The following is a 27351-nucleotide window of genomic DNA, read 5'->3' as shown; positions in this document are numbered from 1 at the left end:
CATTCAAGTTCATCTGCTCTGGTGTTTCTGTTCCTCCCAACCTGAGGAAGCTGCGTTAACTCATTATACTTTCCACACGAATTAACACCACCTTTATCACATTTTATTTATTTTTTATAAATCTACTAGAGGCCTGGTGCGTGAAATTTGTGCACGGGGGTGTGTGTCCCTCAGCCCAGCCTGAACCCTCTCCAATCTGGGACCCCTCGAGGGATGTCCGACTGCCTGTTTAGGCCTGATCTAAACGGGCAGTCGGACATCCCTCTCACAATCCAGGACTGCTGGCTCCCAACTGCTCACCTGCCTGCCTTCCTGATTGCCCCTAACCACTTCTGCCTGCCAGCCTGATCACCCCCTAACCACTCCCCTGCCAGCCTGATTGATTGATGCCTAACTGCTCCCCTGCCAGCCTGTTTGCCCCTAACTGCCCTCCACTGCAGGCCTGGGTCCCTCCCAACTGCCTTTCCTGCAGGCCTGGTTGCCCCCAACTTCCCTCCTCTGCCAGCTTGGTCATCCCTAACTGCCCTCCCCTGCAGGCCTGGTCCCCCCCAACTGCCCTCCCTTGCAGGCCTGGTCCCTCCCAACTGCCCTCCCTTGCTGGCCATCTTGTGGTGGCCATCTTGTGTCCACATGGGGGCAGATCTTTGACCACATGGGGGCAGCCATCTTGTGTGTTGGAGTGATGGTCAATATGCATATTACTCTTTTATTAGATAGGATAGAGGCCTGGTGCATGGGTGGGGACCAGCTGGTTTGCCCTGAAGGGTGTCCCGGATCAGGGTGGGGGTCCCCTTGGGGTGTGGGGCGGCCTGGGCGAGGGGCCTGTGGTGGTTTGCAGGCCGACCATGCCCGTTGGCGACCCAAGCAGAGGCCCTGGGATCTGGGATTTATTTATATTCTACAATTGAAACTTTGTAGCCTGGAGCAGAGCCAAGCCTTCTGCTTGCTCCGTGGCGGCAGCCATTTCTATTGGGATTTATGTATCTTCTATAATTGAAACTTTGTAGCCTTAAGCGAGGCCTGGGCCAGCCAGGGTGTGTGGAAAGCTTGGCTTCCTCCATTACCCAGGGCAACCCTAGCCTCCTGCTCTTTCCAGCTCTGTGGCTGCCGCCATTTCTGTTTGGGTTTATGTATCTTCTATCATTGAAACTTTGTAGCCTTGAGTGGAGGCCTGGGCGGGCATGGGCAGGCAGAAAGCTTGGCTTCCTCCATTGCCGGGGAAACCCATGCCTCCCTCCTGCTCTCTGTGGCCTTAGCCATCTTGGTTGGGTTTATTTGCATATTTGCTCCTGAATGGCTTGCGGGCGTGGCTTGTGGGTGTATCGGAGTGATGGTTAATTTGCATATTACTCTTTTATTAGATAGGATTTGTATTGATTTCAGAGAGGGAGATAGAAACATCAATGTGAATCATTGATTGGCTGCCTCTTGCAAGCCCCTACTGGGGACTGAGCCCACAACCCTGGCATATGCTCTTGATCGGAATCAAACCTGGGACCCTTTAGTCTGCAGGCTGATGCTCTATCCACTGAACCAAACCAGCTAGGGCCTCTTATCACATTTTAAATTCCCTTTCCTTGTATCTCTTCTCTAAACTCTTAGTGTTAGAGTACCCCAGGGCTGACTCCTCGCTCTTCTTATCTACATCTACTCCCTTGATCTCATCTAGTCTCAAAGCTCTAAATATGTATATGCCCATGACTTCCACATTTCTAACTGTATTCATACCTTTCTCCAAATCAAAATCCAGTTGCATACTGGATATTTCCACTCAGCTGTCCAATAGATTGAACTGCTGATCTCACTACAAACCCCTTTTATTCACAGACTTCTGATCGTGGCTGATGGCAACATAAGCCATCCAGGACTAGATCCTGTCAAGACTTCCATTCTGCTCAAAACCTCCATTCCCATCAGCAGGAGAAACTTTCCCAGTGTTATCCTATTAGGCGTTTACAAAGCTGCTACCCAAACTCAAGCAGTCTGATGGAACCTGTACTCTTAACTATGGTGCTTTGGCAAGGTTGCACAAGGATATGTCTAGAACAGTCTTCTAAAATTTTTTTAAATTGATTTTTAGAGAGAGATAAGAGAGAGAGAGAGAAATATTGATTTTGTTGTTCCACTTACCTATGCATTCATTGGATCTTCTTGTATGTGCCCTGACCAGGGATTGAACCTACAACCTTAGCATATCAGAACTATGCTCTAATCAACTGAGCTATCTGGTCAGGGCAGAACAGTCCATGTTTGTTAAATATACATCTGGATTTGTAAGAAAATGCCTAAGAGGATATATACCAAATATATTTGCAATGTAATCTCTGGATCCATAAATTAAGGATTTTTTTTTCGTATTTGTATGTATATTATACATCTACAACAATGAAAATATATTACATTTGTCATAAGGAAAACATCCTAACAATTTTTTTTTAAATTCAGGATTCCAGATGGATTTAATTTCCTTTAATTATTCTCTGTCATAAGTAATCTCATTCTATAAATTTTTTAAAAATTTATCTTTATTGTTGAAAGTATTGCAGATGTCTTCTTTTTTCCCCCACCATTGACCCACTCTCCCCCACTCCTGTCCCCACTCCTGTCCCCCACTCCTGGCCTTCCTATTTATTGTCTCTGTCCACGGGCTCTGTTTATATGCATATAAATTCATTGGTTAATCTCTTCCCACCCTCCCTTCCATAAATTTTTTAGTTGTTCAGCCCTGATGTCAGAAGTTCACAGGGCATTCTCAGGCAGATTTCTGGCCATCCCTGGCTGAGACGAACTATAGAGCTGCTACAACCACATGTTGACACAGTGTAGTGTTTCCATTTTACAGTGAGGCTATAGGAAGCACGTTGTTGGGTTTGTCTTAATCTCATAAAGTATCATCTCAGCATTTGGACACACCTTGTTCCACATGCTAAATAGAAGTTTTCTGAGCATAATTACAAAGACCTCCCCTGGCTTATACTTAGTAAATAGAAACAAGTGTTTGCTATTTCACCAGTGTCTCAAGAATATTAGTTTTTCTGAAGGCAAAAGAAAAACAAACATGTCCACATTTCTCCCTCCTTAAGAAAAAAAACTTCTCCCTCCTTAAAAGGAAACACTTAAGGCTAACGAGGCTGTTGCCTGCTACTAACTATTGCATGTATGCTGGCCTCCACTATTGGAACAAGTGACTGTCTAGGCAAGGGAAGAAGAGAAGAGTGTGTGTGTGTGTGTGTGTAGTTGAGGAGAGAAATTTCCAGTTTCTGATTATTAAACTGCCTTTCTTAGAGCTCTCTTTGAACAAATATTGGCAAGTAGCCCAGAGTCCCAACTTGTGGCTGTTTGAACTTTGCTAAAGGACTTTAAGGGAAGTCTGTTGTTGTAGAAATGGAAACTGTAAATCATTTGTAATGGAAAGAATGACAAAAGAAAAAAAACCCTTCCCTTATAACGACTTTCTTATTCCTGTTATTTCCCTGACAAATGATTTTACTTGTCTACAGGATATAATGCAGACACTTCTGTTTTTTTTTTTTTTTCATAATGCTTTCCTAAAAGCCATGTTTTCAAACAAATCATTGAAGGCAATTCCTACTTTTTAAATCAAGAACAAGGTTACACTTGAACTTTGTGTTTCTGATAAAGAATTCAGCAAAACTAAGTTTGATATGCCTAACACCATAATAGTCCTAACTTACCTTTGTCTGGCTTTTACCATTTTTGAGAGCACTTTCATATACATGCATTTTATTCTCTTGACGTCTCAGGTAGTAGATATTATTAACCCTATTTTAGAAATGGAGAACATGGGACACAGAAAGATGGATCAGCCTACTCAGGATCATTTCAGTTGGTGGATGATTGAGGGGTCCATCTTGCAGCCCTTTTAGGAGCACCAGAGGCATGTCCTGTTTCCCTGAAATCAACAGAACACAGCTACTGTGCAAATGAGTGCACCTCCACCATCTTCAAATTAATGTCAAATTCACACCTGTATGTCTTCATAATCTCAAAGCCAATAAATCACATCTACACCATTCATTCTGGTTCTTATTAGCTACCCTCAAATAAAAAATTAATCTCTTTAGTCATACCCAAACTATCCTATGCTACTTTCCCCCCCGACTTTTTTCCACCACTGTGTCTTCAAAACTCTTTCCACTATAACAGCACAATTTCACTGTAAGTATTCTAAATCTATAACCTCAACCTCTTCACCGAACCATACTTTCACCTCTTTTAACTGAACCCTGGCATTCCACCATGACGTCACTTCCCTTGAGACCTGACAAACAAAAATGTCTTTTCTCCCCACCTTCCAACATGCTAAGAGATTTGGAAACTCTGCTGGCATTCTCTGGGCTTCTAACTGCCAGTTCCCGGTGGCTCCATTTCTACCGGTATGCAACTTCCCACTTTCTGCCCCCTTTTGAATTGCATGCTATAGCATGAAGCATAATCACCATCATCCGCTGGTTTCTAGGCCACTGCCTCCGATGCACAGAAAGCTTCAGCACCGGACCCACAGATGCTGCCAAACTCCAGCTGTTATCCCGGGCAACAGCCTTGGCATCCTGGAGTCACAGCTTCTCAAGCACCTGGGTTCCAGCGCCCTTTGCCTCCATTCCTCTTTAACATAGCTCATTCCTGTGGCAAAATCCTAACCTTATGTTTACCCAGAGTCCCTGAAAACCTGAACTTCAATGTCTCTTACAAACCTCTGCTGGCACTCATCCCAGCAACTTTCAAACTCTCCCAACTTCTTAGTACTATCTGTTCTGGATCTTTCTTCCATTCTTTGTCTACCTTGCCATGAGCTGGGGAGTCAGGCTCCCTCAATTTGAAGCCCATTTCTACTATTTAGTAGTGATTACACCTTGAACAAGTCATTACTTTTTCAGGTCCTCCATTTCTTCCATTTGGAAATAATAATGGTTGTGCCTATCTCATGATCACCACAGGTTATTATGAAGCTTAATTGAGATACTATATGTCAACGGCTGAGAAGAGTACCTAGCACACAAGTATTCAATAAATGTCTACTGTAATTACAACTGAACTGCTTGATGCTGCTTCTATTAAAAAAACCACATAACCAAATTAGTAAGTACCAACACATGCCCAAATCTATAAAACGAAACTCAAACCAACAAACATCTCCCCCGTTCACCCCTCTCTCTAGATACTGCCAATTTGAGGACGACTCTTTAGAAAATACCTTTGTAGGGCCTCAGACCCTGTGATTATCAACACGTTAACTATTTGTCCTCCTCGTCAGAAGTAGATAGGATTAACAGACTGACTAATGTCTATTATTCTTAAAGCAGGAACAGCAAGGATTTCATGTGACCTCTTCCCAGAAGACAGACTAGGAGAAACAGGCAGAAGACATGAACAGACATCTCCCAAACAAGAAAACGTGAATGGCTAAGAAACGTATTCAAAGACGTTAATAGATAGTAAAGACTTGTCTTTGTTTGTTGCATGTATTTAAAAATATAAGCTAAGCAGCCCTGGCCAGGTGGCTCAGCTGGTTGGAGCATCGCCCCATACACCAAAAGGTTGCAGGTTTGATATCCTGTCAGGGCATGTGGAGGAGGCAGCTTACCAATGTTTCTCTCTCTCTCTCTCTCTCTTTCTCAAAATCAATAAGGAAACATATCCTTGGGTGAGGATTAATATATATATAGTGCAAATTACACACACATATGACATATGGCTAATTTTGTGAATATATAAAGAAAGCTTACAAATCAGTAAAATAATGAATAACTCAGTAGGAAAATGGGCAAAGAACTTGGACAGAATTTTCAGAAAAAGAGATATAAACATAGCCAACACATGGAAAGATGTTCAACATCATTCATAATTAGAAAATTAAAATAAGATATCATTTTGGCAAAAATTAAAAAGATATTAATATAACCAGTATTTGGTGAGGCTGTGAGGTAACTAACTGGCATACTCATACACTGTTGGTATAAACTAGTATAACTTTTATGGAGGAAAAATTAATAGTATCTTTTGAAATAAAAAGTACACTCTTTGACTCACTGCTAAAAGTTATCTCAGAAAAATACAATCATAAAAGCACAAAGCTTCATATATGAGTGTTCATGAAGAATTCTTTGTAATAGCAAAAAACAAAGTCCAGTAATGAAGAACTATTTCAACAATGATGTCCAATGCAATAAAGAATGGGATACATCTACAAATACCGATACAAAATATTGTTCACAATATATTGTTAAATTAAAAAGGCAAACTGAAGAACAGTATGTATAGTATGCTTATTTATATGAAGAAGATATAGGTAAGTATATATGCATAAAAATACTCTAAAAGGAAACACAAGGAACTTCTTGTGGTTGTTACCTCTGGGAATGTAGGGAGGAAAATGTTTGCTTTTCATTAAATTCCCTTCTGTACTGTTTGAAAACTACCAGGAACATATATTAGTTCTATAATTTAAAAAAGAAAGCTTCAGTTAAAAATATCTAAAGAGCAAATGGGAGTCATTGCAATATGTCTGAAAACAAGTTGTTAGAAACTATGTTGCTGTCTTGGAAGATGAACTTTTCTTTGCAACTTTCACATTAGTTGATTCCTCAATTTGAAGAAGGAATTTATCCATTATTTTATCTAATAATTAGTAGTGCTTATTTTATGGCAGGTACTATTTTAAGTGCTTTAATCATCATACAGTCATGGGTGGTTGCTATTATTCTTATCCTCACATTGTAGAGAAGGAAAATGAGGCACATAGAGGTTCAATTACTTAACCAGGTTCTCTTCTCTTATGCCTTTTTTAAAAAAAATATATTTTATTGATTTTTTTACAGAGAGGAAGGGAGAGGGAGAGAGTGTTAGAAACATCCATGAGAGAGAAACATCAATCAGCTGCCTCCTGCACACCTCCTACCGGAGATGTGCCCACACCAAGGTACATGCCCTTGACTGGAATCGAACCTGGGACCCTTCAGTCTACAGGCCGACACTCTATCCACTGAGCCAAACCGGTCAGGGCCTCTTATGCCTTTTGATCACCCTTCATTCTAACACAGTGGTCGGCAACCTGCGGCTCGCGAGCCACATGCGACCCTTTGGTCCCTTGAGTGTGGCTCTTCCACAAAATACCACGTGCGGGCGCGCACGTACAGTGTGATTGAAACTTTGTGGCCCATGTGCAGAAGTCGGTTTTCGGCTCTCAAAAAAAATTTCAATCGTTGTGCTGTTGATATTTGGCTCTGTTGACTAATGAGTTTGCTGATCACTGTTAACAGGTTGATGTTGAAACTTTCTCCACATGAAAGCAGGTTGTCTGGGTGTGCAGAACTGTTGTCTGAGGCATTCTTGGTGGTTCCTTAGTGGTTCAGAGACCGGATGCACAATTCTATTTAAGGAATTAAATTGTTTAATCTTCCGTGGTCCCTCATGCATTGTGGACGGGTTGTGCCTACTGAGGGATATGACATCCTACAGGGCCGCCATGGGCAGTAAACTGTTCAGTGTAAGAACAAAACACATTGCCAATGGCCAAGGCATGAAATTTTCGAGACCAGGCCTGGGCACTGGGAGAGGTTTTTATTACCGTTGGTTAGTGATGAGAATCAGTAATCCTATAGAGCGTCAAGTTTTCAGTTTGAAAAGACTCTCAGGGAATGTAGCCTTCTGGTCACTTTATTAACTGACTACATAAACAGTGAGACACACACCATTATGTTAGATGGTGTGAAGCTCTATAATAACAGAGACAAATCAAAATACTCAGAACTAAAGGTTTTCTTTTGGTGAGGGAGTAACAGTCTAAGTTCATTGCTGATGAAATACGCTGAGCCCATCTCTTGATCTGGATCTAGAGCTGTGCTGTTTAATACAGCAGTCACTGGCCACAGGCAGCTAAATTTAAATGAATTAAAGTGAAATAAATAAAAAATTCAGCTCCTCAATCACCAGGTCCCATTTCAAGTGTTCAAGACTAATATGGGAGCTAGTTGCTACCATAAAGGACAGTGCAAATTCTGGAATATTTCCATTATTGTAGAATGTTCTATTGAGCAGCATTGATCTAGAAGATAAACAATATGTCACCAAAGATATTCTATCAAGAAACACCATTTTGATGGCTTAATTGACCACACCAGAGAGGCCCTATCTAGTTTTTATTTTCAACCGCTGCAGATTTTAAATAGAAGAGATGACAGTAAGAACTTAGATTTTGGTGTGAATTATAAAGCCTAATTTACTCAGTGAAGGCACCTTCTTTCAGGGGGTCACTATGGATAATGGTCATAGAAAAGGAGGTGGGAGCGGAGGATGAATGCTCTGAGGTTAGGGTTTTCCCTGAATGAGAAGGAGTGTGTGACCCGATTAGGCTGAAGGAAGTGGTTAAAGGTACTTCTGACACTTAGACAAGGGGCACATACGGCTGACCTTGTTTCTGGAACTTGCTTTGGTTTCTGGTCTCCTTACCTTTCTTTATCTGATTATATTGGTAAAAATCGGTTAGGCATCTTGAGAACACACATCTTAGCTTCCATTTCTGGTTTAAGAGATTCTCAATGCCTTTCTCCAGGGGAAAGTAGTTGTTTTATTAGTCTTGTTCCACATGCCTCTAAACTTTAGAAGGAATTAAGGCAAGGGAAATCAAATGAAGGGCAGTAATACTTCTCACATGAGTTCAGGGTATCCCTAGTGGCTTGTAGCATGGGAATATATCTAAATCCTTTTGAACAGAGTCTGGTGAGACGTTTGATTGCCCTCTCCCACCCAAGTCTTTGGATGTAGACTAATAAACTGAGGAAGTGAGAATCAATGACTTCCCGAGGTCTTCATCTTTTGGGATGGCGGACAGGATGCCAAGGAAAGCTTATCAGAGGATAATGTGTCCATTGAAATTAGAAAGTAGGTTAAAAGATAATGTTAAAAGGAGAAGAAAACTATTCAAAGAACAGCTAGAAGGATAAAAAACAGGGAAAGTGGTAGAATTTGAGCCAAGATTGTCCCTAGTAACTACAACAGAAGCAGTTTTCATGAATTGGTGAGAGGAGGATGGCTACAGGGATTGAAGAGGGCATTTGCAGGGTGGCATTACAAATAATAAAAATAAAAACATGAGTGCTGGACCTTATTTAGTCTTGGCTATTTCATCATCCTCTCACACAAGTGAAAACCCTAGTGTCCAATAAATACCGGTTGAATGAATCCTTGGGAAAGAAATCAGACTGAATGCATAAATTCCTTTATTGAAAATACTGGGCTAGCACTGCATTACATATATTCAATATTCATAAATGAAGGGCCACACATTTCTGATTGGACAACACTGTTTTAAGTAGAGAACACAGCATCTGGATATGCTCTCACAAGTACATGTAATATCATGGACTAACCTAGGTAAGAGTGAATTATATGCAAAATGACTGTTTTGTTTGTTAATAGCATATGGTTGCAAATGGCATAAATGGTAAACGTGATCATCATGAGACATTCCTGATATCTCACACCAACACATTATTTAATGAGCAGATTAAGGTTAAACTGCCAGTATATTTTTTCATCAAGAATTCTCAATAGAAGAACTCAGGAGAAAGCACACCCAGGCTACAGACTTAAGATTTCACAGCGTTCGTTTAAACTGGTATGGAATGTACGTGGAGTTAAGTAACTGTTGATCTGACAAAAGGCCACTTGGCAATTTGTTCTCTTTCGTAAATAGTCTAAAATAAGAGAATAATCTAAAGGAAATATTCTGCCAACTTAAGGCTTACATTCTAAGAACTGTTTTATTTTTCTAAATGCAGTTATATAAATACTACTTTTGTTATTAATTTTTTCTTTTCGAGATTACTGGGGTGTAATTTATGACAGACCACTTCTCAGCTTTGGCTATTATTTGAAAATGTTTTACATTAGCAGTCTTTGGCTTTCATAAAAGTCTGGCAATCAATAATACTGGCTAAACTTTAACAAGGTTTTATTATTATAGTTAACAAAACAGTGTTGTATGATGTTAAAAATGGGTTGATGTTAAAAAATAGGTTTTACTTTTTGTTCCAATTTTGGTATGAATGCATTTCTTTGCATTGTTTTTTCTCAAACAAAAGAGTCTAGAAACCAAGACAATTGGGCTAATTTGATATTTTCCATTTGATATAAAATATGCAAAAATTAAAACACTCAGTCCCTTTAAAAACAGAGGCCTGTTTGTTAGTGTAAAAACTTGGGGGAAATTATGTGAAAACACTATGAAAATAAAGTTTTTGTTACTAGCCACAAATGATTTTATAAGAAACAAACCATTTTCTATTCAAAAGCAGGGTTTGTTCTACTCTAGGTTCTTAAAGGTATCTACTCCTGTAAATATCAAGTCATAACTGTGAGAAATGGCTTATTCTTCTTTACACAACTATGTTCAGAGTAAGTAACTAAAAATATACCTTTTAATGACTACATGGAAAGCTGGCCTATAACAGTCAAATCAATGAACATTGGTGATGAGTTTTTGAAAGTTCACAATTAAGCATTTATATCCATCTATATACTGTTTAAGATCTATCACCCTAAACAATCAGGGCAAAAAAAGCTCAATATAAAACTATATAAATCAAGTAGAATTGTTGCCAAAACATAGCACATTTCTTTATTTCAAGATTTGACACATTAAAAGAAATAAACTGGCAACACATTTCAGACAATATACTAGAAATAATAAATAAAAGTTTCTTTTAAAAAAAATCATATACAAATTCTTTTGAAGTGCTGTACACTTTCAATTTTTCTAAATGAGACTAACCTTTCCCATGGCAAACAATAGTATGCTGTACATTTTGGTAATGAAAATCATGTTGATAAATACACAAGGCATGTATATATTTCCACAGTATCTTTTTTTTTTCACAGTTACCAAAAATAAAAATTGCATTCAACTCATACATCTATAAATACTCGGATTCCTCAATGTATGGATTTGATGAAAGTGGGAGTACAAGTCTTTCAACAATCTGGCCTTCCAGTCGCTCTCATCAGTGCCTGCCCGCCACATGCACCTCCCAGGGTCGCTCTGCAATGTGATCATGCTCTGAGATGATGGCAGAAAGAAAGCATGGGGGTGGGAGGAGGCAGTCTGGGCTGGGGCTTGTCTTCCAGCCAGCTTTAGGAGAGCTGTCCAAACCCATTCCTTTTAATGCTATATTTTAAGGCAGCCTGAATTTCACTCGAATGTCCATACCTCGAGGTCCTGAACTATGAAGTCTTCCTTTTTGGAAAGAATATCATTATTGAAAGTGCTACAGGAATTGCTTCGGCCATGGTATAAATCAGCATCTAGCCATAAACCAAATCGTCCCCTGAAAAGGTTAAAAAAAAGGCGGGGGGTGAACTCATTTCAATCTTAGGTGGCACACTTTCTGTCCTCCCCTGCCCCGTACTTCTTTCATTTATGCTACAGAGTGACAAAAACCCTAAACTGCGTATAAAACAAAGGGTACATTTCCTTTATTTCATTTAAGTGATCTGTCTTTCCTAAAGGGCAAGTGGTAGCAGGGCCTCATTTAGACACAAATAAACCATTTCACCTCTCATTCTTAATGTCATGGTAGGCCACTGTCCTATCCTAATTAACGTGAGCACAGGGACTAGCTAACCATCAGCTGGCACCAAGGTTTTGGTTACCTGGGTCAAAAGAGACCCACTCGAGTCAGGTGGTAAATTAGTACAACAATGAAAACCTTACCCTCCACCACCAAGTTCTAAGGAACTTATGTCTCCATTGATAAAGTATGAGTTTTCTCCACTCCACTTAAAGACCTTAGGATAGAAACACAAGACAGAGAACAGATTTTTTAATCTGAGTCTTAGCAAAAAACAAACAAACACACAAAACAGACTATTTCCTCTGGACTACCCATTGGCTGAAGAAGCACCTGATTGCCAGGCCTTCTCTACCCCAGGATGAGACCTCCTAAGGGGTTATGAAGTCAGAGAGATCTCCCAGGCCCATGTTCACTCTGACCTGCGATCCCTCCCTAGACTCCAGACCAGGCAGAAGAGCAGTTCCCAAGGTCCCTGGAGGGACCCTGAGCAGTTTGAGTACTACAGTCATCCTGCTGGCCCAGGCTGGAGGGAGTCCAGATGGGGTCATGGGACAGCTGCTGCTCCAACCTCACCCACACCCTGACACTGTGACACTGGGAAATCGGATATCCTCCTATCTAGGTACCTTGAAATTGGGGCTAAATGTGTAGAGAAAAGTTTCGCCTGTGCCGTAATAGTGGTCACTGAACTTGAAAGGATGAGTGGCATATGCTCCGAAAATCTGTTAAAAAAAAGAAAAAAAGAAAGAAATGTTATCTACTTTCAAACCTAAACCTCCCAAAGAAAGACTTTCCAAAATGTTTTAACACAATCCTGAGATCTCATATACCTCTTTCGGCAAAGATCATTATTAAATTGGAGCTCTTAAATAAGGACCACCAACAAAGAGATACAGCAAATGTCCCAGCTCTAACTAGAATCCAAGGGGCTGTGAGAACTTATTTGTCAAAGGCCAGCAATTGTTCCCATGTTAAAAGACTTCCAAAGTGCACTAGGCAGACAAGTTTCCTTTAGTGACTGCAGACAACACAATGGAACCATTAAACAACAAGAAGCATCTTGCACACAGAAATGAGTGGTTGAGAGAACAAAGTCAAATCTTCTTTGTTGTTTTACAAGTGGAACTGTAGCCAGACATTTTCCCAGAGAAAATCAATTTTTCTCTCTTTTGATTTGTAAAAATGAGTTCTCAACATGCTTATTAAAACTCTATCCTTAACATGACTGATCCAATATATCTTGGTTCAAATTGGCTTTTAAGAAAAAGCAAACAGCTCCATAGACTATGGGCTTTAAAGGTGATTTTGATGTATTGGAATCAATGGTTCTTCTATTCTTGTTGGGGGTTGGAAGGAGCAGCGTTTTCAGAATAAGCATGTCTGCAGCCTCAGCATCCTCTGCTTCTGCTCGGATCCTGGTCAGCAGCGCAGGAGTGAGCGTTGGCAAGAGTGAGCCTATGTGTTTACAAAAAGGTAGGTCATTCTGATATAGCTTCTATTCCAGACCCTTATTGAGAAATGCTGCCTTAAATGGGGGTTATCTGGAAAACGTAATTTTTTAAAATTATTTTAATTGAATTATAATCATTGTGGAATCTCAGTTCCTGGCTCCTTGAAATGCTAAAAATTAGGTAGAAGTCTAGAAACCCTTTCCAACCAATGTTCTTCATACTTCCTGCTACCAAACCTTCCCATATTGCTGCTAAGAATAATCAAAAGCAAAACTAACACAAAGGTCAAAAATCCATTTCCCTTCTTCTGGGGATCTTCCAGTAAAAGAGTGAAAATTCAATTGAGCTAGGCATCTATTTTTAAAAGCATGTGCTAAGATATAACAAGAAGGGCAATGGCCATCCATGGAAGAGAGTGGGCCCCCTCCTGACCTATGAACAGAAAAAGGCATCCTTACTCTTTTATCCTCCACAAGAGTCTAAATAATTACATTCTTTCTTTGCTGAAATTTTCTTAGCAACATGGAAATCTGTGTAAGGACCAGGATTGGATGATACTAGGGAATTATTATTGATTTTGTTAGGTACTAGTATAAAGCATTGTGGTTATATAAGAAAATGTCCATTTTATTTTTTCTATTAAGTTTTTATAAAATTATATAAAATAATATGCACATAATAGTATTGTTGGATCTATAACACATAAAAACTTAATATATTAGGCAATGTCAGAACAAAGGAATCCATGAGAATAACTGAAGACAGCCAGAAGTAGTAAAAGGAAGATTAATATAACAAAACTGATAAATGTATATTTGCTCTCCTTTCTTCTTTCAGCTTCTTTAGTAGATACAAAAATTATATAAAGTAGTCATCATAACAATTTATTGATGGGTTTGTGATATATATCAGTGTAATATGTATAAAAATTACAACAGAAAGTGGAATGATATAATAGAGCAATATAGGATTAACATTTTATACCTCACTGGAGTTAAGTTAGTATAAATCAGACTATTAATTGCATGGTAATTGCTCTGTCCTTTTCCACAACGCCTTGTGGTATAAATTACTCTACAGTCTGATTCGATTAAATCTGGGCCCCTTTGCAGGGTAGTTCCTTTGGTCCATCTATCGTGACTCCAGAAAGGCTCTCCTTAGCAGTCTCCTTCCCTGCTTCTCTCCGGAACACCAGCTGGTCTAAGGTTAGCTTGCTGCCTTTCTGGGCCTGCCAGCCTCATCATTGTTTATCACCAACATGTGCACTGTTTTTAGAGTGCCCTTGGGCTTGAACTTCCCCTGACTCTCCTAATAAAGGCAACTTCTTTGAGGAGAGCTTCAGAGCTCTGTGTCTTAGGGTCTGGTCTGTCTTTTCCCCTGGAGGTGGAGTTGGGGCTCTCCAGAGCTGGGGGCTAGACCAGTGGTTGGCAAACTCATTCTGCATAGGTAATATTTTTATATTAAATTTTTCATTTCCAGAGAAACGTATAACTATTGTTCTACCATGTCCTCAAACACAGCGAAGCCACAATCTTGCCTTGGGGGTAGATGGGATGGGGTAAGAACGTTAGTGTTTAGGTGTCTTCAAACAGTACCAGTGGCTTGAGAGTACCAGATTCTTTAAGATCCACCCCTAACAAGCAGTGCAACCTTCGGGTAGAAGCCTTCTTTACATAATCTGCTAACAGGAAGCTGGGTGGAGAGAAAGCTGGGTGGAGATGTGATTCATCAATGCTTGTCCTAGGCAACCAAGACATTCCCCAACAAGTGTGTTATCTTATGGTGAGCATTTATGTATGTAGTCTAAAACCATCTAGCCATATCACATCTAAAACACTGCACCCAACTTCTCAAACATTTCACTAAATCCCTAAGTAATTCTACTTTAAACCTCTGTTTTTACTATTTTAATTTTTGACTTGACTCTACCCACTATTCAGCTGGATCATGGTTAAATGTATTAATCAGGAAACAATAATAGTAACAATGATAACATCTTAACTCCTCCAGAACTCTTAAGCTGCAAGAGTCACCGGAACAAACCCCAGTTGAGAAAGAATGCCTCAATACCCATTTCTCTGTTAATTTTCCCCAAGGCAAATTATGACAGTAAAGATCTATTTCCTCTAAAATGATCACAATTATATGGCTTCACAGCAAGCTCTCCAATGCTTAATAGTGTCCCACATGTAATAGGCATTCATTATACATTTTCTGAATGAATGAATGAATGAATGGCTGTTGAGTAAAACCTGCTTCAATACCAGAAAGAGAAAAGAATAGCATCTATAGCCTAAAAAAATGTAAAGGAATTTCTTCTTGATACAATACACACAAAACAGAAATAAAGAAAGAACAGACTTGAAAGAGACCTTCCTTTTGTGAAGCAGGAGCCTGACTGGGTGGTATATAAAAGATTCCAGGGATTCTACTTGCATGCCAAGCTGATTGAGGTGAGGAGTACTAGTATCAGGCAGATGGGAAATATCTGCTTTTCACCAGTGCCTCCAAGACCAACCACAACAGAGGTAAAAGTGCAATGAGCATTCTCCCTGCTGTTTCATAACAATTGGGCTCTTCCGGTACAACACACCATGGCCTTGTCTAGCTCTCCATCTCAGCAACCATACAGGCAAGGTTTGTGGGTACTACTTTAGCCACCTTGAAAAAGTTCTGGTAAGGCACTAGAATTTCTTTCTGCAGTTACCACCAAATCCAGACTTGACTTTCTCCAACTTCTCCAGCTTTAGGTTGTAGAATCCTATCTAATAAAAGAGTTATATGTAAATTGACCATCACTCCAAGACACAAGATGGCCGCCCCCATGTGGTCAAAAATGGCTGCCCCCATGTGGACCAAGATGGCCTGCAGGGGAGGGCAGTTGTGGGCAGCTAGGGGTGACCAGGCCAGCAGAGGAGGGCAGTTGGTGGAGACCAGGCCAGCAAGGGGGGACCCAGGCCTGCAGGGGAGGGCAGTTGTGGGTGATCAGGAAAGCAGGGAGGGCAGTTAGGGGTGACCAGGCCGGCAGAGGAGGGCAGTTAGGGGAGACCAGGTCAGCAGGAGAGGGCAGTTGGTGGGGACCAGGCCTGCAGTGGAGGACAGTTGGGGGGGACCCAGGCCAGCAGGGGAGGGCAGTTAGGGGTGACTGGGTCAGCAGGGGAGGGCAGTTGGGGGCAACCAGGACTGCAGGGGGGGACAGTTAGGGGTGACCAGCCTGGCAGGGGAGGGCAGATAGGGGTGACCAGGCCTGCAGGGGAGGGCAGTTAGGGGCAATCGGGCCAGCCGGGGAGCAGTTAGGTGTCAATCAGGCTGGCAGGGGAGTGGTTAGGGGGTGATCAGGCTGGCAGGCAGAAGCAGTTAGGGGCAATCAGGCAGAGGCAGGCAAGCAGTTGGGAGCCAGCAGTCCTGAATTGTGAGAGGGATGTCCAACTGCCCATTTAGGCCCGATCCCGGTGGTCTGACATCCCTAAACGGGTGGTCGGACATCCCTCAAGGGGTCCTAGATTGGAGAGGGTGCAGGCTGGGCTGAGGGACACCACCTCCCCTCCCCATGCATGAAATTCGTGCACCGGGCCTCTAGTATCATTATAGTTTTCTACTTTATGCTAAGTATATATCAAAAATTCCTCAGAATGTGACTATATTTGGAGATATGCTCCATTTTCTTTTTTTAGAAATGCATTGTGAAGTGTGACATAATAATTGGGATTTACTCCAAAACACTCCAGCAAAGAAAAACCAATAGAAGGCAGATGAAGCTTATGTGGCAAAATCCTGCTAACTTGTGGGATCTGGGTGATGGGAGTTCCTGGCACTCGTCTCTACTGTTGTGTAGGTTTGAAAATCTTTATTTAAAAAAATGTTTTCTGAGAGAGAAACAAGCCTCACCTGATTATCCATGTCTTTGATAACCAGCAGGACAGGACTGTCTAGCGATGCTGATTTCCGATAGAGAGTTTTCAAGCTGGTCCCGTGCTCCAATGTGCTATATGCGAGTCTCCATGGATACCCTTGTACCCTGGCTGGAAGGCGGCGGGCCAGCTACGAATCCAAAGATGGACATGTAAATAGGCAATTCACCCCACAAACCACTCATGAGCTTGAGGCACAAAGGATATGCCTGTGGATCAAACTTAAAATTACACTGATTTACTTACTGTTCCCCTTTACTCTGGGCAAATATTTGCCACCATAAACCAAGGGAGAGAAGGGGAAGTTATTCGTTGGTGGTGTTGACCTTGGCAGGACGCCTCCCAGAGCACACTATTTCTCTCAGGGGCCCGACTGTGGGGTTACTATGCCACACACTGGGAGGCAGAGCAACTAGCTTGAGAGCGAAGCATGAATTATTAGACATATGCTCTCCGTCTTACTCTTCAGCCTGGCTTTCATCAAACAGTTCATGTTTCTCCACTGTTCTTTCTCCTAGTAAACCCTCTCGGGCTCGGAGCTGCTACTGGCAACTGCAGTTTCCCACAGAGTGACAACAAGGAAACTGTTTTATGCCAGCAGTCAGATGCAGTCTGTCCTCAATCCATCCGAATCTCTCACTACATTAACATTTCACTTCAACCTGACGGCCATGAATACCAATGGTGCACATCTCTTCAAAAATAGCAACGAAGGAGACTAAGAAGTGCTGAAGTCTTCAGAATGCTGCACATCATTCTAGTATCAGAAAAAAACCCATTTCTGCAACTGCTTGGTCAAATCTCTTGGCTTTCCTGGGCCTTTTCAGACTCATTTGTAAATTGAGGGAGTTACACTTAAGGATTAAGGTCTCTGAGATTCAGGTCTATGCTGACTGATGGGGGAAGTGGAAGAGGTTCCTGACACTTAGAGGTTCCTAAGGTCAAATGCAAGCACATTCTATAGCATTTCATAAAAAGGAAGTAGCATTTTCAGAAAACATAAAGTACACAAGTAAAACTACAGAAAAAGGAAATTTTTTCCTAGGGATAGGTAGTTTTCATAAAGCAAATGAAATATATTTGCTAAATGATTTTTATTGAGCCTGATAAATTAAAAACAAACACTGGTAATGCAGTAATCACTGGGATAAATTTGGATCCTACGTGTGTTGGTTTAGAACACTTTAAATATTGGTTTGAGGCCCTGCCTGGGTAGCTCAGTTGTTTAGAGTGTTGTCCCACTACACCAAGGTTGTGGGCTCGATCCTGGTCAGGGTACATGAAGAATCAACCAATAAATGCGTAAGTGAAACAACAAATCAATATCTCACTCTCTTTCTCTTCCCTTCCTCTCTCTCTCTAAAATCAATTAAAAATTGTTTTGAAAACAAGAAATGGCATTTTGTTCAAGTTTGAGAGATGGCTGTAGTGTCTGGCCAAGACCACACACTCCTGAGAAGGCAGCAGGGAAGGCTGCCATACATAACCTTTCGGAAGCAGAGAAAGGGACACTGGCCTTGGTTAAGTTGCTGGTCTTCATTTAAAACCTGGCTCATCCTTCACCCGGAAGGAGAGCAATGTGGTCAGGGTTGCAAAATGCTTCTTAAGGCTGGAAGCCCCCCATCCTAAGCCCCCAGGGAGGACCACCTGCTCGATGTGCATGTTCTCCAGGAGCGCGCTGTGGGGCTGCAGAATCGGCAGGGCTGTCTCGTCATCATCTTCATAGTAGCTGCACGTGCTCTTCCTGCGCTTCGCCTCCTCGACAGTGATGATCTGAAATGCAGAAGACAAGTTAAAAAAAAAAACACAAAAACCCTGATGTCTGCTTTACTTTAGCCAGCTAAACTCAACCTCAGGTACACAATATCCTGCAACATATGGAGTTTTAGCAGCAGGACAGAAATTGAATCGGGACTTTGGGAAATGGCTAATTTTTCAATTTCAGAACAAATGCAGAATTTAACATGGTACAGCTGAGGCACTTAATATGTACAAATTAAAGTTGCAAGTTTTCCCTTTTATCATTGCTGTCGATTGCTCAGTCCTTGAACAAGAATTACGTGTAACTCCACAAGCAACTTATGCCCTTGAAATGCCCCTAGTTATTCTCCTTTGACTTGCATCTAAATTTGAATTAAGGAACCAATCAGAGATCATTCTATGAGTAAGTCTTCTATAAATAGGGATATTGGGAAGATAAGATACTTCTTTAAAATTAAGACTCCTAATGTTTTCTCTTAAGATTGTGCACATAACAACCAACCCTGATAGAAATGACAAATGGTAACAGCTACCAGCAACAATCCAAAGAAACACAAATTTAGTCTAAATGACAATTAGGTTATGATTCTTTATGTACAGTTCTGGAGCTGTAAAAGTAGTCTCTCCTTCAGAACTGAGAAAGGTGATACATAAAACATTATTTCATTATAACTATGCTTATGAACTACCAAAATCAATTTCACCTTAAGATCTATTTTTTTGTTTGCCCCTCCGAAAGTCTGGATAAATCACTGAATTATTTTTAAATTAAAGACACATATAAAGTGACTAATTCACTAAAATGCCTGGGTACCAGCATTAATGACTTTTGCATTATAGAGAAAAACATTTAAGTTATATATAGTAAAAGTTGTCAGACAACGCACTACTTGATTTCCAAAATGCATGGTCATGGATATAAAGGACCTGCTGTTGCCTGAGCCAGATTTACAGGTAAGGAAATTAGCTTACACAGGCTACCATCTTCTCAAGGGGAAATTCTTAAAGGAAACACTATCAAAGAACTTCAAACCCAGCATGTTCAATGCATTAAATGAAGCAAATATTTTTTGTGTGAACTCTACATTTAACATGGGTTCAAAAGGAAGCTGTGGAAAGCAAAAATCAAATATGAACATTTTTACTCTAAAGAGGGGGGGCAAACCACACCATACCCATCTTTAAAACGAATAAAATACCTGCTGGGGTTGAAATGCCTGCACAATCTTTTCTAATCAAGGAAGCATTTCAAAACACAGCATGGCAGACCTCTGAGGATTCACAGGCACCTCATTAGCTCTCGGGGACTCCAACATACCTTCACAAAAGGTTCTTGGTTGGGTCTGGCACAATAGAAAATCTGAATGTCCAAGGGCAATCTTCGGACCCTCATCCTGAGGGTGAGAACTGCCTGCTTGCTTTCTAAGGAGGAACAGGTTTTTTCTCTGCCTGCCTCCACGCCAGGGTTCCTTGTAACCACGCTGAGCTACAACTGTTTTTGCAGTATCTCGTTTCCTGCATGATTGGGTTTCTGTTTCCCTTAGGAGACGGTTCAACATTTCTACAGGAACACACCCAAATTAGGATTGAGAACAAACACACACTTCCTGTCAGGCAGAGCGGTGAGGCTGTAAAATGACACTTTCACCTTTGAAACGGTGGTTTCCTAACGGTGGTACAACAAACCGCATTGTTTTCTTCTTTTTTCTTTTTCTTCTTATACGCGTTTTCCTAATCGTCCTTTGGCTAAGCCAGCGTTCCTGACCCCGCCTTCCCAGGCTTTTTTCAGCACCTTCTCTAAAGCTAAACCTCCATTTTAAACTTTATGTAATTTCCCTGACATCAGCTTGAATCTCAGGGGAAGGATGAAAGGGAGCCTTTACCCGAGCGAGGTTCACTGTACTTAGAACAATGGCATCTCACTTCGGTTCCGTGTGTGTCAAGTGTGCGCAACTTAAAAGAATGGGAAAACATCTGCTTTATGTGAGGCTGGGGAGAATGTCACTTTAGATTCAGTTTTTCAGAACAGCTGGTGAAGTAATTTTAAAAAAGGCAAAACTTTTTACTTTTTAGGTTATTAATCTTTTTTAAAAAACATGTATTAAATCGATTGGGGTGACATTGCTTAATAAAAGTATATAGTTTTAAGAGTACAGTTCTAGAATACATCCTCTGTATATGGCCTTGTGTGTGTACCACATATTTAGGATATTAATCTTTATGACTAAAAAGCATGATGAGACGTGCTCTATTCCTCAGATCTGAGGTCAGAGGCGTGGAAAGAAATGCAGAACACCCTGGATCAGTTTTCAGCGATCTTTCTGTGCCTGTTCCAGATCCCAAACGGCCTTTTGGTCCTGCTGAGGGGATGGGCGTGCTCTTATGTAGCTCATCCTGGGGTCAGTTCTACTGAGGACCCTGGCAGGTACCTGTGATCAGTCCCAGGTTCGCCAGACCTTCTCCTCAGGGCAAGAGCCCAGGCACAATCTGGGGCAGAAGCACTGGGATTCTGTGCCAGGGAGATGGCATTCCTTTAAGTACCTGGCACTTCGTGACAGTTAACAATGACTGAGTGCTTTCTACCTGCTGGCGAGTGCCAGGTGCTTTGTCAGGCACAGTTTCCAGTGGGTGAGGAGACAGCAGAGACACATTTACAAATACATGAATGCCATTCCATGTGATACGAATGCTAACAGCAGCTCCAAGGAGGTTGGAGCCATCTAGAGAATTCTGAGAGCAGAGGTGGGGTATGGGGAGATGTCCAGGTAAAGGGCACAGCAGGAACACACAGCTGTGTCCTGTGTTCACTACGGCTTGAGGACAGAGAGCAAGGGAAGTAGAGAGGAGGCTGGGGAGGGAGCAGAAATGAAGAAAAGAAGAATCTTGATGCCATGAAGGGACTTGGAACTTATCGGGCAGTATTTCTAAAAACTGGCTGTTCTTCAAAAATCATCCAGGAACTTTTAAAAACACAGATTCCAGCGTTCCTCCCCCAGACCCACTGAACTAATGTCTCTAGTGAGGAGGGTCTAGGATTCAGTTAAAAAAAAAAATAATTTGCCACGTGGTGGTTTGGAAGATTGGCCAGATGGGTAATGATTGCTACAGGCAACAGAACCATTCAGTGCTTTAAACATGGGCGTACAGACCACACTTGGGATCACTTGCTTGATCCCTTATTTGGGTCTTCAAGCCTCAAGTGTTGCTCATCTCCAGTCTACTGAACATCTGTCAGCCAGAGAGCTCTCCAAAATGCATATCTGTGTATACTTCTCCAGGCTCAAAACAGCTCAACGCCTTCCTACTGCCCTTAGGAAAATAACCAAACTCCTACCCATCGTACATGGATCCTTTGTGATCTGCCCTTGCTTACTTCTCCAGCTTCATTTCCTGCTATTCCCTCAGCTTTGCACTCTATGCTCCAGCCACACCGAATTTCTGTTAGCTCACCAAATGCTCTTTCTTTCTCCCATGGGTCATTCCTCTGCACAGACTTTTCTCTCTGGCCAGACCATGTTCCATATCCCAGTCCCACCAAAGCTGCCTGTATTCTCACGTCTGATCTCAGTTCAGATCACTTCTTCTGGGCAGCTTTCTCTGCTCCCCTAGCTCCTTTCAGATGGCTGGCTACAGCCTGCTGTAGAGATTGGCACTTCATCTACAATGACAATTATCTTGTCATAATGTAAAGATTTATCTATACTCCTTAATGCTAACTTCTACTTATCTCACCCGCTGTGCCCCTAACAGGGGAAAGGTTTGGTATGTGCTCAAAAAAACTATGAAGGGCTTTTCAAGCCAAATTAAGGAGCTTGATTTTCAACCTGTATGTAAAAAGGACACAGCAGAAAATTTTTCAAGGAAAAGTGAAATGACCCAGTAGTGGTGGTGGTGGTGGTGGTGATGATGGGGTCTTCCTGTATAACTAGCTTCAAGCAGGAATAAGGTTATATCCCACTGTAACTTCAAAGCCGCACAGGGAACTTAACTTCTTATAAGCCAAGAAGCTCTTGGAATCTGGACACAAGAACATTCTGACTGAATGCTGCAGTTTAAGGACCACGACAGTCTAGCTCCTACTTGAGTGCTCACCTCCCAGCTCTTGGTGGTCGGCTCACTGAAGAAGTTGTCAATCATATTCAGTTCTTCCTTTTCCACCACCACAAAGCCTTGCTCTTTGGCATCCTTCCCATAGACGTCAGGAGACCACTGAACAAAGAATGTGTACAAGTGATCCACCCTGAAAAACATGTTCATCATAGGAATTAACACCAAATCCACTTTCCTGGCAGGCAGTTGGTAGGGACTTTGGCACGTACAACCATCTTGTTCCTGCTTGGCAAAGCCACTTTGCTAATTGGGAAATTTCTCACTGTGAAGATTATTGCTATTAGTGCATTCCAAACTCAGAAAATAAGTCAACAAATGAAAGCAGAAGTCCACAGACATGGAGAAACTCTTTCAATCTGAGGAAAAGATCAAGCGATGGGACATAAGACTAAAAAACACAATGAAATATATCAATGTTTTCCTCACTGGGTCTTCAATTATATTACACCTGTATTCACTGGAAAAAAATAATCTGAAGCTTAAGAAGGGAACCAAGATAAACACTCTAATGGGTCTTTTTGTAGAGTGAAGCACTATTATAATTTTAATGAAACACCTTTAATAACTACAGAGTGAATAATAAAAGATATTGTTTAATATTAGAAACAGAGCTAATTATATGGACATGGGAATGTCGTTTGCTTCCAATTTCTCTGTTCTCATATACAGATTTAACATCTGAAGGTTCTGAAGCATCTCTCCAGGCTTAATCAATAGAAAGATGGCTTGTTTCCAAGCAGAGAATGAGAGCTCCCAGTCCCAGCACCTGCAATAGTGTGTGTGTGTGTGTGTGTGTGTGTGTGTGTGTGTGTGTGTGTGTCAGGGGGGGTGTCAATTTTGGTATAAAACATTCTTGCTTGCATATGCCATCCTCTCTATAAGAAATACCTCAACCCGAGTAGGAACCTGGGGTGACCAGGTAAGTGGGCTTCTCCCAAGCCTCTCCTCTTGGGTCTGCTGGGTTTGTCACTGGAGTGAGTGGCCTCTTCTGCAGCAGGCCGGGCCAGCCCTTTACACTGAGTAAGCACTGGGCTTCTTAAGACTAACCACAGGAGGAAGTCTCTAGAAAGGAGGGAAAAGGCATCCTCAAAATATCAGAGACATAAACATTTTTAAATATATATATTTTATTGATTTCAGAGAGGAAAGGAGAGGGAGAGAGATAGAAACATCAATGACGACAGAGACTCATCCATCAGCTGCCTCCAGCACGCCCCCTACTGGGGACCAAGCCCTCAACCCAGGCATGTGCCCTGACCAGGAATCAAACCATGACCTCCTGGTTCATAGGTCGAAGCTCAACCACTGAGCCATGCCAGTTGGGCCATAAACATTTTTAATATTAAACACAGAAGCAACCTTACAGTTTTTATCAATGCTGATGAAATATACCTGCTACCTAAAAAGAAAAGATGTGATTCCCTTACTCAGGGACCCTACGTTGCACAATAACTCTAAGAGGCAAGTGTTGCTATGCCCAGTTTAAAGATTAAAAAACTGAGGTTCAGTAGACTTAATAATGTGCCCAAACTCCCCATTCCTGAAAATGTCCCAGCCAATCTAAGCGAACTGGCTCTTCTTTTATGAATGCTGAACTCCAAGGGGGACAAGTACATTTCTGTACCTGGCCAGTGAGATGTCTCACAGTATGGGCAACTACTTCTTTGGCTTTGGTTTTATTAATGAAGCATAAGTACCATTAGTGAGAAGCCCTGGGCGACCTCTTAGGGCTGCCTACTTCCTGTCCCTCCTCCTCCACCTTCATCAACAGGCTCACAGCACTGCTAGCTCTGTGCTCTGTTCCTGGGAGAGCACCGTGGGGCAGCCACCTCACCTCAGGCATGTTCATGGGGATTGTTCTCCACTGGCTGTGGCAGGGAGGGCAGCAGCCCTGAATGGCATCCCTCTTCTCTCAGTTGGTGGGTTCTACCTTACAGCCAACAGTCATCCTGGCCTGGGAGGCCCCAGGTAATATGAGTATGTTCTGCAATTGGGCACCCCAAGGGGAAAGGTTCAAGTCTCTGCTCAGACATTCAGGACACTGTCACACCCTGGTTTCCCTCAATAATAGCCTTGCTCAGAACATTTACTCATTCTCTCATGTAGAGAGGGCCCTCATACCAAGTTTCTAATGGAAAAGCAGGGGAATGGGGAATTAGCAAGGCCTGTTCCACAGGAGAAAATTAGAGTTCATTTAGGACCAAATTGATTACTTAATTCTTAGACCCCTGGAAACCAAATGGAAGAATCCATGCCCCTCTCCCCAGCTCCACTTTTGCTCAATTCTCCATCCTTTGTTTATGTTATTTTTACTAATTAATTGGGGAGGAGAGGAAAAGGATATGACTTCATCATTTTTCTTTCCAGATTAGAGTAGAAATGTATTGAAGTTTATTTAATCTAATTCTTGGAATGGCTCTTTTTGGCTTACTGGGTTTTCCTGGTGGTGAGTTCCCAGAACTCAAGCCTCCCCTCTGGAAACAGGTCTCAAGTTCTGAAAATTCCCCTCCTGGCCCTCAGCCTCCCCCTCACCCACTCCTTCCCTCAAGACTGTATCAGTTAGCCTCTCACCGTGACCCCCATCCTTCCTCTTTCCCCAGCCCTTAGACCCTCCTGGGTGCACATACTTGCAGGACAATCTTTCCATCTCCCCTCGCTGCTGTCCCCTAGAGGCGCTCCACTGAGCCTTCCACAGCACCTGCCCTTCCAAACACCTGCCCACAGAGAGAGAAACACTCATCTTTCTAACTCCTCCCTTTCCATGGAGATTGCTGGGTTTGCTTATTCATGCTTAAGGAATCCACTATAAATCAAAGGACGCTAACCTTGGGTAGGAAACACCTCCCTCCAGCTCTCTTCCTTGGCTACTCCACACACAGCTATTCAGACCTCTGTCTTCTCAAGCTCTCACCCTTAACCTCGTACCCGCCTCCCTCTCTGAGCACAGTTCCCTCCATTATACCATCCTCATGATGCCCTCCCCTCCACTGTCCCTCTTAGCGATCTTTCTCTTCAGAAGAATGAACTCCTCTCCAGCTTTAACCCTCCCCTCGGTATTTCCAACAGGCCCCTCCCTGGTGAATTTCCTCATGTCTTCCACCTCACGTCCCGGTCCTCTCCACCCCTTTAGCTCCTTCATCTTAATCCACAAACCTGTTTGCATTTCCCCATCCTAAAAATATAAAAACCTCTACATTTTGTTTTTCTCTAAAGCTCCCTTCCCATAACTCATCTTTCCTTTAGAGTTCATTATTAACATTTGGCTTAGCCTATTTTCCACCTTCTATTCATTCCTGAATTTTTCCCATTCTGATTTTATTAACCTTTTCATATATGCTCTGTTAAATCTGCTTCCGATACTGTCTAAAAAGAGGTAAACATTTTTAAATCTTGTTCCCTCCCTCATTGCTTAAGTGAAGCTCCTTTTCTCCAAGTGACCTATTATCAAACCAAACAGTATCTTGGGCATCGTTTGTCTTGACCTGTTGCTGGCTTTTTCGAAGCTCACTCAGCGACTCATCCTGTGGTCTCGATGCATCATTGAGCATATTTCTCAGCCTCAGTTAGCCCAGGCCACTACCCGTAATTGCCACTCCACTGGTCATTAAGCTGTGGATGTGGTAAGAACACGTGAGCAGGAAAATGGGTCAAGAACTGGGTCCCGACAAATGCTAATGTTTGAGGAGGAAGCAGCAGAAGTGGTCTGGAAGGAAGCCAGGAAGAAATGGCAGAGAAGCAGAAGCGATTTTATAAAATGCAAGTCTGATCACTTCACCCAGCTATGTACAATCCTTCTAAGGACTCCCCATAGGTTTATGATAAATGCAAACTCCTTGGTGCTGCCAGAGAGCTTTGCTCTGTGTCAATCCCCAAATGTACTCCTGGTTCCTGCCATATGCTATTATATGTTTGCTCCAACATCCATTCTGGCCCCTGTGCCCAAACTGCTTTCTTTTCTTTCCTTTCCTTTTTTCTTTTTTCTTTTCTTTTCTTTTCTTTTTTCTTCTTTCTTTTCTTTTCTTTTCTTTCTTTCCTTTTCTTTCCTCTTTTCTTTTCCTTTCTTTCTTTCTTCCTTTTTTCTCTTTTCTTTCTTTCTTTCTTTCTTTCCTTCTTTCTTTCCTTCTTTTTCTCCTTCCTCCCTTCCTTCTTTTCTTTCTTATTTTTTTTAAAAATAGATTTTTATTGATTTCAGAGAGGAAGGGAGAGGGAGGAAGAGAGAAACATCAATGATGAGAGAGGATCATTGATTGACTGCCTCCTGCACACCTCCTACTGGGGATCGAGCCCACAACCTGGGCGTGTGCCCTGGACCCTTTAGTCCGCAGGCTGACACTTTATCCACTGAGCCAAACCAGCTGGGGTTTCTTCATTTTTTTTAAGAAGAGTGATGACAAAGGTTAAGTCCGGGGGAGAATCATCTTAGCCCCAGTAAGGTTCCCCAGGGGTCATGGTTAAGCTCGGTGTTGACGGAGGACCAGTCAGTTACAGGAAGAAGGGGAAACAGCATTCCACCGCAGGGAACATGTG

General features: G+C 41.9%; 1 protein-coding gene across 5 annotated transcripts in view; it reads right to left on the bottom strand.

Annotated features, from left to right (window-relative positions):
* Positions 1-9221: 9221 nt before the first annotated feature.
* The window catches only part of NCOA7 (nuclear receptor coactivator 7), a gene marked incomplete at its 5' end in the record, with an annotated part of 115838 nt that continues 97708 nt past the window's right edge, over positions 9222-27351 (bottom strand). For 4 of the 5 annotated variants that reach the window (XM_080666966.1, XM_080666968.1, XM_080666965.1 and 1 more), the window contains 6 exons: positions 9222-11345; positions 11732-11805; positions 12218-12313; positions 16931-17083; positions 18601-18726; positions 22807-22954. In XM_080666966.1, coding sequence (XP_080523092.1) covers positions 11210-11345; positions 11732-11805; positions 12218-12313; positions 16931-17083; positions 18601-18726; positions 22807-22954 — 733 coding nt within the window. In that variant the 3' untranslated portion in view covers positions 9222-11209. Of the gene's footprint in view, positions 11346-11731; positions 11806-12217; positions 12314-16930; positions 17084-18600; positions 18727-20032; positions 20108-22806; positions 22955-27351 lie in introns of those variants that run through there. The other variant, XM_080666969.1, reaches the window with a different exon arrangement.

Source organism: Plecotus auritus (assembly GCF_963455305.1).
Source record: "Plecotus auritus genome assembly, chromosome: 4".
Classification (NCBI taxonomy): Eukaryota; Metazoa; Chordata; class Mammalia; order Chiroptera; family Vespertilionidae; genus Plecotus; species Plecotus auritus.
Note: the sequence above shows the minus strand (reverse complement) of the source record. Positions and strands in the feature narration are given on the sequence as shown.